The sequence below is a fragment of the Temnothorax longispinosus genome, chromosome 10, assembly GCF_030848805.1.
Source record: "Temnothorax longispinosus isolate EJ_2023e chromosome 10, Tlon_JGU_v1, whole genome shotgun sequence".
NCBI lineage: Eukaryota > Metazoa > Arthropoda > Insecta > Hymenoptera > Formicidae > Temnothorax > Temnothorax longispinosus.
This window is the reverse complement of record NC_092367.1, coordinates 18,201,025-18,218,245: the sequence shown is the minus strand read 5'-3', so window position 1 is coordinate 18,218,245 and position 17,221 is coordinate 18,201,025. Positions and strand designations below refer to the sequence as shown.

Below are 17,221 nucleotides of genomic sequence, written 5' to 3'. Positions count from 1 at the left end.
TATCTTTGTCGCAACATCTACATTCAAGAATATATCATGATTTCGACATTGTTAGGGAGGAAGAATGATAGATATAACGCAATCGCGACATATATAAGCAGATGAGGTTTAAATATTTCAACATCCTGTTATTCTTAAGATTGATTGATTCAGACAAATTTTATTTTACACATAGAAATGTACGAAATAATAATGCAGGAGACCTATGTTTCAAAAACGTATAGTTTATTATATGCATATAATTACAGTCATTTCTGGTTATTTTAAAAGGACGTCTAGTTTACTTTATTTATAGCATTCTTTTTCGATCATTGTAATTAATACGCGTGTTGGGAATTGTTGGGAATTGTTGCTAGAGACAGATTTGCACGATTGGACATGTATGTGAAAAAGAATACAGGTTCTCGTGTTACTTTAACTGTATTTATTGATGATACACGCGTGCTTATGCAATAGCGATGAATGGGTGCGCGAAACGAAGGCTCGTATTTCTCGTGGGCTCGCTATGCGAGCGTAAACGTTGCCTAGATTAAACGGAGCATTGGTGTCGACTGACGGGGAACCGGCTATGTTACGCAGAACCCTGATCCATTCGGCGGCTGGGCGGGAATACCGCGTCTGTTCATACGGCAAGCGTGCTCTTCCAAGCGTCGAGCGGCGACACTGTTATCCTGCTTGTTGAAGCTCCACAGACGTTCGGCTGCCGCGCTCGCACGTGGCCAGATCCTCGGATGTACGTTATTTCTGAAAATAAATATGATGGCTCAATGCTCGGCGTACATTTCGTAATCGTTTTTTTAACAGACAAAAATAAATAATATCGTCCACATAGTATTTTGCCCTTTGATACATTTGCCAAGAAAAAGATTATAAACGGCAGAAATTATTTTCAAATAAAGGATCTCATCCGTATATAGTTTTTCAAATATGAGTTCAAAGAAAGAAAAGACTTACTTGTCGACAAACTCTGCCCACATGCAAGTCTCACCGCCGAGCATCAGATGCGTGGCATTGCCTGCATTGACAAAATCGAAGGGATCGCAATTGTAATACTTTTCCCAGTCGCCGCCGCTGGCGATGTGGTCTAGATACCAGCAGGATGACAGCAGAACCGGATGTCCTGCCATCGTTGCTCTCTCTAGCTCCTTTTGCCATTGTGGCAACTTCCAAACGTGCACTACGGTGCTCGAAGGCAACACAACGCCATTATCGAAAACCTTTAAGCCATGCAATTTATATTTAATGAAATGTCTCTTGTAATAAATCTCTATTAATTTTGTCAATAATCGAACTTCTTATTGTAAAAAAAGAAAAATGAAGTAATCACCTCTTGCCAGACAATAGTGTTGGCGTCTAGCGAATTGCTGATCGTGAGTAGCTTGGCTATATATTCGTTCTCGAGCAGCTCGAATTTCTTAGACATATTGCGCGCCTTCATGTAGTCGACAATTCTCAGATTGCTGGCCCAGCAATCGAAGGGTACTTCGTCGCCACCCAGGTGGAGATATTGATCCGGGAATACTTGCACGATCTCAGAGAACAAATTTCGTACAAAGTCATACAGAGCCGGATTCGTCGGGTCCATCGGGCCTAGTTTACCGTTCGGCTTTCCGGAAGAATCTAACGGACATAAGAATGAGCTAATTTACATTATTGAAGAGATATTAGTAGCCTAGAATCTAGAGATAAAAATGAATTTGTGTTGAATCTTTTAAAATTATTATTTATTTCTGACACACTTAGAATTTTATTAGAACATCGTGACTGATAAATTATATATCTTCTTCATTTACCGTAACACGTTGTCAGTAATTCCGGATAAGCCAGACCCCATGATCTAGTGTGCCCAGGTGTGTCGAACTCGGGCATCACTCGGATCCCCCGTAATCTCGCATAATCAACAACTTTCTGCACGTCATTAGGCGTGTAGATCATCGAGTGATGGTAAGCGCCTTTGGCGGACAGGTCGGGATAACTGGTGCTCTGATACGGGAAACTGTTGTCGTCGACGATGTGCCAATGAAGGACGTTTAGCTTGTTGTACGACATAGCGTCCAGTGTCAACAGTATGTCAGATAGGGGTAGATAATGGCGAGAGGTATCGAGTAGGAGGCCGCGATGCGGCAGTTTTGGCCCGTCCAAGATGGTCTGGCATTTTACTTTCAACTGCAACACGCGATTAAATTTATGTTGGTTCAATTGTTCAGACTATAAAGATCATAATATCCGCGTAGAATAATTGCAAAAACATTATAAGCGCTGTACTCTGAAAGTTGTTTTTTTCTGTTGACAAGTTCCATAGTCGAGCCAGCAGAAATTGTCAATATTTTTTCCACGAAACGTTCTTTTTATCATCTTCGCATTTTATTTCTTATAGTTTGCATAAAAAATCCATTATTTAAAATAAAAGGTATATAAATATTTTAATATTTACGCTCGGGCCATCGCCAGACGGTGCCAATATCTGCGAAAAAGTCTCGAAACCACGAAGGATTCCCCACACGGATTCGGCCCATAAGACGGCAACCGATGAGGTCTCGTTTATATCGAGCTTATCTGCAAAAGGCGTGTACCGCGATGTCAAGCGTCGTGCTAAATCGACTCGATCGAGGAAGACGAGCACGGAGAAAATCATAGAATTTAGTTCGCTAATCGGTGGTTATGACCTTATGGCATTTAGCTTTAAAGTCTTTAAACGATAAGAAACTAGGAAGCAGATCAGAGTTGTCTTATTGTCCGCTTTCGTTTCAATCGTTTTGCTGATTGCGCATTGCTCAACTCAACTCGTCTTGCGCGTGTTCGGTCTGCATCTTTATTTTGCGTCGTGAAATCTCCTTTAATTGGACTAAATTAATTGTAATTTTCTCCGCGATCAGTAATAAATTGACCGGTCATTGTTTCAAAGAGCCTAAAATCTTATCATGAGAAATAAATTGAGACAAAATATTGATTATGTTACATATTAAATATCGTAAACTTTGTGCAGATATATAAAAAGTTACGTATTTTTAAGATATTTAGTAAGTTTTTGAACCCCAAATATATTATAATTTATAACAGATATTAGTTTTCTCTGTCTATATATGCGTATAGGACTGCTTTCTATTGCAACTTTAAATGTAAAAGGTTTATTAAAAAAGTTGCTTTTCTTAAAATATATAAAATTATAAAGTGGAAATTAATTAATTAGGAAAGATAAATCTTATTTTTGTCTTCGTTAGATATGAAACAGTGTTTTCTAACTGTGTGTGATCTCTTTATCTCTTTTATTATTTTTTGTCTGTTAGTCAATGTACCGTTTAATGAAGCCTATCGGAAATCATGAAATCGATGATAAATTGGTTTAATATTGCTGATAAGAGGAGACGTTATTAAGGACTGCAAAAATCCAATTTGTGCTCACGCAAGCCCGTTATCGACGCAAATCGGTGAATGTTAGGTCGGGGTTACGAGTGAGCTGCTGCTGCTCACTGACATCATTCAATTAATTTCTTGGTGCACTACCTATTACTTTGTAATGTGTGCTGCACATGCAAAGAGAGTGCACATGAAACATACATTAGAGTTATGACAGACTTGTAACAACAGTTGCAGGTTTGCCATTAGTTAATTAATTAGAGATATTCACGTTTATCTATTTTTAAATCTATTTGAAATGAGAAAGTGCATATAAATGGCAGAATTCATTTTCAACATTTTCTGTTATTTGTTACATATATCTAATTATCATGCAAATTAACAAATTAAAAAAATTAGGTTTAATTTTGTACTTACAAAGGAAACTTACAAGTTTCATTCATGTACAAATGTGGCCAATGTTCGCCGTTCTGTTCGCAAGGCTGCAACAGACGGATGCTTAGAGCCTCAAGAGTGCCTTTAAAATGAGGATCGTCTCGAACGGATGTTCTTGGCTGCCCTTCCGTGACCAATCTTGCTATCCTAGCTTCCGTCAAAATAATTCTCGTGTACCGTTCTATTGCCTCAGTCACGATATCGCACGTGTCACCGATCACCTTTGCGAATAAAAATGTTAAATTATATAATGATATAAAATGATATAAAATCAAGATAACATTTTATAAAGCTGCTAAAAATATGACACAATCAACAAATAGAAATATGAATACAATGTGTAAAAATTAAGGTAATTCGTCCTTTATTTAAAATTAATTTTCTTATTAAAGTTTTTCATTTCTTATTAAAAATTAATTTATATTACTTTTGAAGAGATAGTAGTAATATTCAATAAAGATGCAAATATACTATGCCAAAAGGATAGAATAAGTGAGGAAGAAATTTTGCATTCGACGAAATAACGGTTTCACTAAAACAGTAGTTTCGCGCGTGCACGAAAGTCTTATTATTTTATTATTAAGAAAACGCTGCGGTAATATTGTGAAAATAATAAAATTGACAATAAAAACTTATTAATTCGTCTAAATAATTCAGCATAAATATTCGTACGGAAAGGTTTAAAAACCAATTAGGTATATCCATTTTCTTTACCGCATTGGAATAATGATTATTAAAATAATTTGATGGTTTAGAATAGTGTAAAAAGAAAGTAAAGTGATGAGAAGACTTACACGGAAGTCGAAGTTTGACGGTCGCAATAAATAGAAGTCTTCTTTGACAATACGCGTTTTCGGCAAAGGCCATAGTTCGCCCCTCGTGGCTTGGACCCATGGTCCCGCGTCCGAATGCAACGAAGAGACTTGCCAGGGCACGACGGCCACCAGGGCCAAAGCAATCCAAACGCGACTCCACATGTCTATTCCTAGTTATAGAGTGAGTGATTCAGGTGCACGATCGAGGAACGATGCGACGCCAACGAGTGGTCATCGTCTACTGACGATCGCAGGATGCCGGAGAACGCATCGTACATATATACGATAGTGGTAACGACCTTAGCCTGCGCCACTTAAGTTTTATCACTTTGGTCCCCGACAGAGCTTCACGGTCAAGTGAGAATAACCAGTCCTTCTGGCCGCACTCCCCGTTTATCCTTAAATTGGCCGCACCTTCAAAAAATCTTATCGCGTACCATGAATAATAAACAGGTTTCGAGATAATAATTCAAGATAGTCAATTCTAATCTTCTAGGTTTTTTAAAAAGAAAAGAAATTAGAAAAATTAAGAGAGTCACAGAATCTAGCTTTGTTGTTTATTAATATATTATATGTATAAATACTTGTGATACTATTTTCTGATACTTTTATTTTTCACGTTATTACAATTGATTTTTCATTTTGCAATGTAATCGATTAAGTAACAAAGAATTCCACTTATCTTTTCTATATTTTTTGTCATTTTTGGATTAATATTTATTGATAGATAAATAATTAAATATTTTTGCAATATAAGGTTAAGCAAAATAGATTTTATGAGTATGATAATGATTAAAAAATCTCAATTGCAAATTAATCGTGAAATTAGTATCTTATTTTCAATTGTCACTTGTCAGCTTTTAATCTATAGTCTATACATACATACATCTTCATATCAAATATAAGCTAGTCAGTCAAAAATCTCTTATAGTAAATTTTAATTAATCAAGAAAAAGTTTGTAATCAAATTACTTTAGTGTTAAAACACTAATTGGCGAAGTGATGTTAATCACTCAAAGCAAATACTTAAAAATTTTTTACCTTGAGTTCTATCCATATCTGCCTAATCTTGTTACAAAGTTATTATTGTTTTCGTATTATGTTAATTGATTATCTTTCGATAGACAATCTTACTTGTTGACAGATTCATAATACTTTTATCAAAGATATTATTATAATAAGAAGTGTTTTTGATTAGGAAAACTCTTGACTTTATCTCTTTATGTTTTTAATTTATTTTTTATATATTTTAATTTACGAACTATTGTATGATCTATTACTATTGTAGCTTTAAATTTGTTAATATCTGTTCTTCTTAATAAGCGTCACATGCTTAAGAAAATCCCAATTATCAACTATACATTATTTACAAATTCCGCGTATCTTGTGGGCACGAGATCGCTTTATCACAATTGTATATCGCTATCGTAACATTACCAGAAAGCTACAAACAGTCGAGTGCAAAGATCATTGGTTTCTCGATTGCATTGGTCTCGACGTCACGAATTATTATTACGGCGTAGCGATTAATAGTTTGATAGTATTTCCGATGATTTTTCTAATCACTGTGATTTTTCCATTTAACACCAATAACACTCACTCGGGACGGTTAAAATTGTTTCGATCGTTTCGAGTATTATATCTCGATACACTCTCGCGCAAACGTTACACAAAAACACGCCTTTTCCTGCTTAATAGTTCTTCGCGTAATCCTCCGTATTTAGGAGATGTGGGTTAATCGGATGAGTCAGTCCAATCGAACTCGAGAATAAAATGAAATACATAAAGTGAGAGCAATGTAGTAACTAAAGGATAAGTTTCAGAAATTACGACTAATTCTTAACTTGATATTTTATACCTATTTATATGCTTTCTCAATCGATTTTTTTTGCTAACATGATTTGAACTTACTATAATAATATATAATTATAAACGTAATTATGTTCAAGGCAAAACGTAATGTGAAACTGCATTCATTAAGTGTCCGAGACTGTATAGAACACTGTAGACAATTATAGAGTCGCATTATTAACATCACGAACTTGTATTATATATCAGTTCCTTGTATACACATGTGATTTATAATTCCGGGATTTTCCAACAAATGCAAAATTAATTATTTATAAACCAACTCGCCTGCATTTAGCATACCTATTATAATTTCTGACTTTTTCTGATTTTACTCACAAAGCAAAACCGCATGTTAAGTAAAATAAAGTAATCTAATTGCAAGTTATGTACAAAAATATATTATATTAATTAAATTTTAAAAAATTATTACAAAAGATTATACATTTTTATAATTTTTACAAATATCATTAAACAAAAAAACAATCTTAATTTGTTAAATTTTTGTAGGTCGTATATTTTAATATTGCACGTTTTAGAGCATGTTAATAAATTATATGTTACGTTTATAATTGCGTTTCGCGCAGTATAAAAGACTACAAATTTTATGAACAGGCTACATGTTAATACGCAATTGGAAGCGCGTATTAATCGACCGTTCGGTACGTCGTAACTTTTTCTCCAAGCGATAACAACTTGCGCCACCGTTGTACACTTGGTATCACATTTATTTCATCAGAGAGACCGCCTTAATTCAATTCCATGACGATACGTTACTGCTCGATGAATCGTAGCTTCATTGATTGCGACGCTCGTACGCTGGGTCGACGGTCGTCAGGGGGAGAAGGGAGAAGAAAATCCAAACGGAACGTGCATTCAGGGTTGGAATACGGGGTGCCCTAAGGAGATTCATGCAACAGTAATTTTTCTTACGTAAAGCCGTTTTAATTAAACATCGCTGTTGCAACGAGCAGTAACATAATTTCTTTCTGAGATTATTTTAAATCTGTAAACTTCCATGCCCTCTCTGGAATATGCCTTTCATGTACATTATTAATAAATGCATGTTAATAAATTTCTAAAAAATTAATAAAAAAATATTAAATTAAAGATTAATATAGCAGTAACAATAATAACGTTGACACACATTTAAATATATGCATTAGAATTTGTGTTAAAAAATATCTAAAATATAACGTGCTGGTGGACAAAAAACAAACTTTTATCATTTGCTATTAAAAATCTTCTATTATTTCTAGTTGAAAATAATAATCTTTAAAGAAAGAAAATTTAAGATAATTCTTTATTAGTACCTATTTGATTATTTCGTTATATATAACTCGTCATTGAATTATTAAAATAGCTTACGTGTATTTTAAATCTAATAATTTGACAAATATCTAATTTTGATATTTTGCAATTAGTTTTGCTAAATATATTTTAAGAAATCTTTTTAGAAAGGAGACATTTTGTGATAAATTAATTTAATTATTTTTTAAATATTGAAGATATGATCACACAATTTCTTTTACTTTATTACTTTGAAATCATGTAGAAATAAATAATATTTGAGATATACGTACTCTTTGAAATAATTCCCTAAAAATATCTATTTTAAGCAAAAATTGAATTAACTTAGCTATTATCTGAATTCCACAAATACGTCATATGTGCTATAGTGTTTTATTCTAATTATTAATCTGAAAAAGTTTATTGCCATTTATCTCGAATTGATTGACACTGTTTTCTAAAAGTAACTTAACAAAATTCTTTGAGATATTGGTTTCGTTTCAGATTATCTTAACAATTTTCATATACATATTGTTTTAATGTTCTAGTTTTATCTCCTTATTATTTTTAATGCGCATTTAAAAATTGTAAAAATGCAAAATTTTTTTTCGAAGTTTGCTACCCAGTAGCATCACGCGATACACGGTACCCTGAACTCTCGTCTATATACACATGGATCCGCGTGTGCTATTGCGCGTTGGCGAACCAGCTTGAAGGAGGGGTGCTCACCATAGAGCTTGTCGCGCCTTCGGTGGGGTAGTCGGGAGTGATCAACGGTGAGGGGGTGTGATCGGGGTGGCGAGGAGGGTTGACGGGGAAATCGAGCGGGGTGGTACGCCTCGGCGTCGTGGCTGTCGCGATGACGTTGGTGACGTCGATCGGTGGCGCTGCCGATGCTTTTACCTTCGCCCTCCAACGTGTGTATGTGTGCGGGTATGTGTACAATGATTATAGTGACGTTGTACGTAGAGCATATTCGCGGGGTAGGGACATAACTCGCGGTGACGCTTCCACGAAGGTGGCGCCAATGATGGAGGAGCCGGCAAAGGTGGTCGTGGTGGTAGTGGTCTAGATGGTAGTGGTAGCAAAGGGGTGGCCTCTCTCGCTCAGTCCTAGCCGGTATTAGAGCATTCTCTCAGTGCGCGCGGATCCGTCGCGCGCTAAGGCTCCTCCGCGACGGTGGTATATGTACATGTACACGAACACGTCTATGCGCCGCCGAACGGGGGTGTAATCACGGGGGTTCGCGCAATCGCAAGTGTATATATGTGTATGCGTATGCGTACGGGGTGGCTGGCCCGTGTTCGACTGCGCGAACGAGGAGGATAGAGATAGAGAAAGTGAGAGAAGGGTGGAGAAAAGAGCAAGCGGGGAAAAGACACAGAGAGAGGGTGGGTAAGCGCGAGGGTGGCGGCGAACGCCGGTGGCGGTAGCGGCGGCGACGGTGTCGGCGTCAGTGCATGGAAGTGGCTGTGCTCCGGTGGTGGACGGTGGATAGTGTAGTGCGGTTGGTCGATCGGTTGGTCGGTGGTTGATTCGCCGTCCGTCTCGCGTTGTGTCTCACCGGAAGTCGGGCGGAGCGACGTCGGGCGTCATCCACGAGGCGCGGACGGCGAGACGACGACGAGACCACAAGAAGGGAGGAAAAGAGAAAGAAAGAGAGACGAGAGGCGAGAGAATGAGATCGATAAGGAGGGACCTTAGGCGCTGGTTTCGCGAAACGGGAACGGTAGTGCGCGACGTGTAAAGAGAGAAGGAGAGAAATATATCTTCTCCTCCTCTCCTCTTTCTCTTCCGCTCGAAATTGCGAGTGTGTGTGCGTGTGCGTGCGTGTGTGTGTGTGTGGTGCGCCAACGTAAGCGCACGCGACGGAAGCGAGACACACGCGTGTAGTACACGCGCATACGTACGCACGCAGGCGCGAGTACGTGCGTGCGTGCGTGCGAGCGAGCGAGCCGCCGGCACACACGAGGGTGGAACGAGGTCCGCGAGGAAGGGAACATAGCCGGCTTGGTTCGTCGACTTGGCCGGCTCGCGAAAGGGCGGTTCTTGGATCCGGAGCGCCGCGACCGGAGGCCGAGGGAGAGAGCGAGAGAGACCGGAAGAGGGAACGAGAGAGAGAGAGAGAGTACGCGAGAGAGGATTCGTTCGTTCGTTCATTCTCGTCGTGTCGGTTCAGGAAGACAGAAAAGTGGAAGAGGTGGGAGTCGGCTACCTCTTTTTCTCTCTCTCTCCCCCTCGATCTCTATTCGCCCTCGCTCGATGGGCTACGCCGCCGAAAGAAGGTCAAAGATCGATTCTCGGGCCGACGAGGGTCGTGACCTCGCCGTACGCCGCCGCCGAGTACGAAGTGACCCACGCGCGTAGTAGTACTATCCGCTAGTAGTAGTACGCCGGCCAGAAGCGCGGAAGAGTTGTATTCGGCGAGGAGGCGAGGTGGCGGTGGCAGTGGCGGTGTGGCAGTGGGTGGAGAGAGAGAGAGAGAGAGAGGATCGATCGGGCGGAGGATCATCGTCGCGATGCTAGGATGAGGTCGATCGACCGGCAGAGAAGGGACCGAACCTCCGTTGAGATCGACGATACACGGCAACCGTCTCTCGCGTAGAGAGAACGAAGACCAAGACGATTACGTTCTCGTCAATGCCCGTCATTCGCGAACGCGCCATCACACGTAGAGTAGAAACGTCCGCGCGCATTCCAGGACACGCCGTTGTCGTGTCCGCGATTTGGCATAAAAGATCGCGAAGGCGCAAGGAGATCGGAAACGTATCGTCGTCGTCCTCGTCGTCATCGGCCATAGCCGGATGTTGGAGCACGAAGTTGGGAACGAAGCGAAGATCGAGTCGCCCAAAGGAAGGCGATCGTCGAGATTCTGGCGCGCGCGGCGAAGCGGCACATCCTCCGGCTGTTACCTTAACTGAAAGCTCGGATAGACCGGACGAACGTCCCGCTGTGACGGGAAAACGCTCGTTGATTGAATCATCTGTGGTGACAATCGAGCTGATATGAGCGTGAAGACGCACGAGGGTGACGAGAGACAGGGGAACGATCGCAAGGCGTGACAAAGCGATTGTGGAAATTTCGAGGTCCGGGTTGCACAGGATTCTCTTGGGAAATCAGGGACCGAGCATTGCCTTAAACACGGACAGACCACTGAATCACTAGGTCGAGAAAGAAAAAGACGCGTGAATTATTAATCGCACAAAGCAATTGCGATCACGATAGAGAGGGAGAATCGGGTAATCGTAGAGCAGGAGAAGGAAGAAGAGGACGACGACGAGCACCGACGAAACGCTGACGAGACGACGACACTGACTCGAGACGATTTCTCGCGTCTACGAGGAGGAGGACGAGGTACGGCTATACGCCGAGGTTTCCCGTAGAATGTCACGGGACCCTTACTCGAGCAGTGGCGTGATCGGTCCCGGTGGTGGCACACGTTCACCACGCAGCGGTCGTCGCGTGGGCGAACTGCCGACCGTTGATCGCAGTCCGTCGCGAAGTTATGCCAGCGGTCGTGGCAGTCCGCTCGGTGGTCGCAAGCAACGGGGAACACGCAGCGGCAACAACTCGCCGGAGCATCTAGGCTACGGCGGCGGGTACCATCACCATCAGCTGGGCAGCCCGTACTACTCCCGCGACGAGGACCTCGGTAGTCCCGTGATGCTCGAGGAGAGGGGTAGGAGTATGTCGACCGGGGGCGGTGGGGGCGGACATCACCGATCCAGAAGCGCCTCGAGACCCGCCATGTCCAGCTCGGCGGGCATGGTAGCGCGTTACACCAGCCTCGATCGTGCCTCCGCTGGCGTTCTCGACCATGATCGGGAATTCGTGCCGATACGCGAGCCGAGCCGCGAGCGTAGCCGCGATCGCGGACTCTACCTGGAGGACGAGCTGTACGGCTCCAGGTCGGCGCGTCAGAGCCCGAATCCGCACATGCTGCGCGACGGCGGCGGCTACATTGGCGAACTCCAGCACCAGAACAACGATCTGCAACGCGAGCTCGGCAACCTGAAGAAGGAGCTCGAGCTGACGAACCAGAAACTGGGCAGCTCGATGCACAGCATCAAGACCTTTTGGAGTCCGGAACTGAAGAAGGAGCGGGCGTTGCGCAAGGAGGAGAGCACCAAGTATAGCCTCATCAACGAACAACTCAAGCTGCTCAACTCGGAGAATCAGGTCAGTCGAGAACTACCGCGCTCTCCTCTGCGGACCGGTCGATTCGCGATGCTCGGTTTAGCCTTGCAAGCGCGTGTGTCGCGCGTCTCCGTGTGCGCGTATGGTCGCGTCATCGTAGGATTCGATTATCGGATTCCGTTGGTCCCCCACGAATACTGCACGGCCTGCTTATAATAGCCTCATCGAGGGCTCTCGTTTCGTGATAACACGAAGAGATGTTCTTGGAAAGCCGCGGAAATGCGCGGAACGTCGTCCTGGCCGAGATCGTCGCGGCTGTCACGTCACGCGCGTCCTTGCGCGAAGGCCGTCCTCTCGAAATCAGGTCGCGGGATGCGACCTGGTGTGCCCATGTTAACCCTTTTCTGTGATTGCCAGGTTGCGTATATTGCAGAATATTTTAGCACAGTGTGTTTGACCTAATTAACGCTAACCAGGTTGCGGTCAAAAGGATTATCATACGTAAGCAGGTGTTCGTGCGGTGGTATTCGAAAATGGATCAATCCTTTAATGGAAATTATGAGCTCCTCGAAAAATAGATGAAATAGGAAAATATTACAAAACATGCGAATATGTTTTTGAGTAGTTTCAGTCAGAAATAAATTTATTTTTTAGAAGAAAAAAGTGTGATATTTTTAGAAAACAATTCACATTATTTGGGGTAGCTGAATTGTGACCAACATCCCCTTTAAAGCGAAAATTAAAAAAACTTGAAAATATTATATATAAAATGCATTTATTTTTTATAGTCAGCTGGAAATGGGTCAACTCTTTGATGAATAATCTTTTGACGTAGTGTGGTACAGAGGGTGGGATCTTTACGAAAGCAGCGAATCATTATGTCTGCTGAAACATTACGTATTAATTTCATAAATAAGATAAAATATCTTTAGCAAAAATTTTTGTCACACATTAAAAGACAGTCATTCTAACTGTCGTGACGTCACTGAGGATTTGTCACCGAACATTACGATTATTAAGCTTCCTTAAGCAAATTTTCAAGCTAGAATAACGGCAGTTTATTCTACAATAACGACACTGTTGCAGAATCTTATTATCGATTTGCTAGAAATGCAACACGAAGGGGGAGCCACCTTTTTTATATGCCGATTTCGCGAGCGTTGCATAAACCCCCGAAGCTTTTGCGGTAATTGGTCCATTATTACAATGCGCGCAATTACGAGATTGTGAATTAATTAACGTTATGACAGTGTGGGGTGCAGCGTGTCATCGCGCAAATTTCGCGTAAATCATTCGTAATCATTCATGGCACGGCAACAAGTTTCACTCACGCCGCAATTTGTTTTCGCGTTCATCGCTTTACGATATTTAACAATGATATCATTCGATACGTCGATAAATTAATTAAACAAAGCTCATGCATGCGAGCTCTGCTAAGCTCCTCGATAGCCCCGCGATATTTATTACGATATTTCGAAATTTTCGCGATAGTAAACATTTTATATAAAATGCAATCTTCATAATCTAAAATAACCAATGCATTAACATATTTACATTATATGAGGATATTGACGTATTGCTGGAATTTGAGTAATTTGTCACATAATGAGGAAGTAATATTTTTATTACGATATCATAACACATTTAGCAAAATTTCATAAAATAATATGTAATAACTGTTGAGAAAAAATTTATATAACAACTTACATTTCTAGATACATAATACGATACATATTTGTGAGAATTCATGGAATTTGATTGTATAAAAGTCATGGATGATACTTCATCACCGCGAAAACTTCATAACGCACACAACATACACACCAATTTTTAATTAAATCATCATTTTGTCTTGTTACCATGTTATGTTTTGTGGTCTAGCGACCACAGCGCGTGAATCCGATGAAACCATCCGAGGAAAAAAGGTATCTTTTGGCTTTGTCAAAAACGCATGTCACATAAGAACGACGTGCTGCGGATTGCAGTCGCTTTATTCACATTTTTCCACCCGGGTTAATTAAATCCGTACTCGAATGCGTTTACGCGCGATTTGTCGGGACCGTATGCGTGCATACGTCTGTTTTTACACGCGTGTCGCGTTCACGGCGGCGTCGAATAAGTCATTGCCCCCGTGAGCGGAAGAATCTCAAAGAGCTAGATGTTTCTCTGGCTGCCTGCCCACATTCGTGGCTCTGTCTCCGTTTACCTATGTCTTAGTAAACGCGTATTGCTAGGCGTACATCTCCCGCGATGTACGTGTACTTGTCAGGCTTACATAAATCCCATTGTTCCCGTAATGCCCACCTCGTGCAAAATTCGCAATTATGGGCGAGCCGGATACGCTGTAAATTACGCCCGCGTCGACGAGGTTTTTATATCGATGACGATTTTCATTGCGCGCATCACTGGATGGTAGTCGTATATTTTCCTTAGCACAAAATTAAGGAAATAAATTTACATTACATTAGGTACCTACGCCAAAACGGACAAGGGAAAGGTTTCTCTTTGTTTTATACCATCCATAAAAATAATTATGACACAAAATATAAAGGTATAAAAATTTATAAATATAGCATATTATTTGTTTTATGCGAATGAACTGTTTATACTTTTTTTATATTAGAAAACTCAAACGGCCGCATCTATCGGACTTCAACTTTATAATCTCGCGCAATTAAAAAAGGGCTCTTAATTAAACGCGGGATAGGATCATAAAATATTTCTGCTGATGCTCACGAGATTAATAATCTCGTATGACGGTACTCGGCTTTCTACCGGGAAATAACGTTAAAGTTTAGTTTTAACTTCCGCTGCTACAAAAATTAACAATATTAATTTATAGATGAATTTATTAACTTCGTTTATTCTCTTTGAATTTCTCCGGCCTGGTCGTTGCGGAAAGCTTTACGAGAAATCGCGTAATTTTCCGGAAGAAGTTGCTGAACAAGCTAATATCACCATATCGCTTGGGGAGAAGAAAAAAAGATGTACGCGAACGACGAAGAGAAACGTCGAAAGAAATAATTCTCATTCGTCTCCCTCGATGCGGTGCTGAGAGAGTAAGTGGAGTTTTCGATCGATCCGCACACAGCCTCCGGCGGGCTTTTCCTGCACCCTTCCTTTCTTCCATTAGCATCGGCAACCTGAGAATGGAACGTGCAAAAAACGCATTAAACTGTCTGCAGCAGGGATGAAAAAAAAATAACGATCCTAACGCGAGTGAGAAATTAATTCTCTTTCTCACGGTAGCGAGCGGTTCAAGATTGGCTCGTGATACGCGTGTGTGACTCGTAAGAAATATCGCTTGACTTTTTACAATTTTGTAATATTCTCAACTTATATTCTTCTATACCCTGCGATACGACGTAAAATGCGAAAATTACATTCTGCACGAATTCCCGCATCGAAGGCAGAATGGCGTCTACGAACTCTCACACATACTATGTTCATGAAACATGTTGAGAATGTTGGTAACTTCGATAATTGAATGGTGCGATGTGATAGTCTGAATAGTTGAAGCACCGATTGAGAGATCACGTCATGTACATCACACATAAATTTTTTGCTGTGAATATTATTAAAAAGTAGTAGTCTATCGGTATATTTTATAAAATTTATGAATAAATAATTTAAAATTTTTGTCACATTAACTACTAAAAGAATTATGTTAAGAAAAAATGAAAAATATTATTTTTTAATAGTAATGTCTGCAAATGTTGCAAAATAATCTTAGTTTGAAAATCTTTTATTCATAAAATTAATGGTCTTTCATGATTCAAAGAGAAAAATGAATGATGCACGTTTAACGCTGCATTTAACATTTTGTAAAAATTAGGACATTGCGCATTGCAAGCTACAAATTAATTACAAATGCGAGCTTATTTGTTATTTTGGATTATAAAATTTTGTTGAAATTCTATCTTTATTAAAATTATTTGATTATTGCAACATCTAAATTAAAACAAGACCAATTTGACTCTTGCAAAATGAAATAGAGACATTCTATTTAATAAAAATAATAGGTATCGTATCTTATTTGCAAATTAAATCTAATTATTAGCTCCGAAAATTTGATCTGATTATTATCGACTCGAATTACGGCTATATCTTTAATCTTAACATAGATTTTCCCTTAATTTTTTACATTATTTTCTGTTCAGAAACACATTTCTGAAAACAACATCGTACGTCAAAGTATACAAAAATCAGATTTATTTAATATTAATATTGTTTTATTATACTATATTGTTTTTAATTACCCGAAATTTATATATTGTTTTATTTAATAATTGGCTTAAATAACACTATTTCCGAAATTAAAATTGATATTTACGCAAAAGTAAATATATTTTTGAATTTTATTTTTACATTTTATACCAATTATAGAAATATTCCAATTATCTTTTCAACGTTACACCTGACATTAATTAAAATTGCGCTGTTAGTAAAGGTGAAAAGGATAAGTTACTAAATCTATGTCAGAAAATCTCTAATTTAATTAAAAATAATTCCTTTTTGTCCGCTTCGTTCAAGTGAAAGTGAGAAAAGTGTATTCACGAATGACTTAATAACGAAAGAGCTATATAATCTTAAACTTGCTTTTCTGGACGTCGGTCGATCTTATGCCCGTACTGTATAAACGCTGTTGCCGTGGGATGTGAATCTGTTCATGTCTAAGTGCCGACAATACCGTCTCTCATCTCATGAATGTTCACACGCCACTGTAATTCATCTGGAGTTGCAGCTGCTATTCGAGGCCGTGGCTACATGAAGACGGTCGATTTTAGGGAGCGTTATTATGCTGTCCGATAGAAAGAAATGCATAATGCAGCATTCGTATTTGGCATTCTTAATTATTCTTCCATTATTTACATCATAACAACGCACAATATTATAGTATTGAAGATATTTAATTCGAACTCGAACTGAATATTTAAACACCACGATAAAATCGATTTGTATGCAATCAAAGTAAAGCAAGCTTATCTTTTTACAAATATTTTACATAATCGCTATTAATAATTCTCATTAAGATGCTTCAGCAGACGAGTAACAGTCGATAGTGGATTATTTTCAAAGAATAATTTTTATATAATAAAAACTGCGAACGGAAAAAGGAAATAAATTGTTTTTGTTTTTATTTAAAGACGCGACCATTAATTTTGGCAAATAAGTTATCCCACGTGTTGCATCTTTTCCAGACGGAGAAATAAGACTTTCGTTTCGTTTAATTATATTATCGCCGGGCCATCCAGTGACCCGTTCTATTTTCGCATCCGATGAATCTTGTCGCGACGAATCCGCGAACTCGTCGTTCTATCTTCTCTCACATCTGTCCG

The 17,221-nt window shown here is 39.8% G+C and overlaps 2 protein-coding genes across 8 annotated transcripts in view; one reads left to right on the top strand and one right to left on the bottom strand.

Annotated features, from left to right (window-relative positions):
- LOC139820662 (uncharacterized) overlaps positions 1 to 17,221 on the top strand; it is a 116,950-nt gene that overhangs the window by 33,604 nt on the left and 66,125 nt on the right. For 2 of the 7 annotated variants that reach the window (XM_071791084.1, XM_071791083.1), the window contains exon 1: positions 8,627 to 11,924. The exons of 1 other annotated variant lie outside the window; for it this stretch is intronic. In XM_071791084.1, coding sequence (XP_071647185.1) covers positions 11,130 to 11,924 — 795 coding nt within the window. In that variant the 5' untranslated portion in view covers positions 8,627 to 11,129. Of the gene's footprint in view, positions 1 to 8,480; positions 11,925 to 17,221 lie in introns of those variants that run through there. 4 more of the 7 variants (XM_071791089.1, XM_071791086.1, XR_011734064.1 and 1 more) reach the window with 4 other exon arrangements.
- On the bottom strand, positions 205 to 4,996 carry LOC139820664 (beta-hexosaminidase subunit beta). The gene is made up of 7 exons (XM_071791093.1): positions 4,587 to 4,996; positions 3,788 to 4,013; positions 2,435 to 2,556; positions 1,794 to 2,166; positions 1,328 to 1,620; positions 955 to 1,217; positions 205 to 744 (listed from the first exon to the last, which is right to left on the bottom strand). Exons 1-7 carry the CDS (start codon positions 4,767 to 4,769, stop codon positions 567 to 569), a joined length of 1,638 nt encoding a protein of 545 aa, XP_071647194.1. The 5' UTR covers positions 4,770 to 4,996; the 3' UTR covers positions 205 to 566.

Bases quoted from the DNA above. Each gene is read 5' to 3' on its own strand.
- LOC139820664 (XM_071791093.1), bottom strand. From the start codon at position 4,769: ATGTGGAGTCGCGTTTGGATTGCTTTGGCCCTGGTGGCCGTCGTGCCC. The intron at 2,167-2,434 runs GTAAATATTAAA...CGCGTGTTGCAG, and splicing joins CGTCTGGCGATGGCCCGAGC to TTGAAAGTAAAATGCCAGAC. The intron at 1,621-1,793 runs GTAAATGAAGAA...TATGTCCGTTAG, and splicing joins ATTACTGACAACGTGTTACG to ATTCTTCCGGAAAGCCGAAC.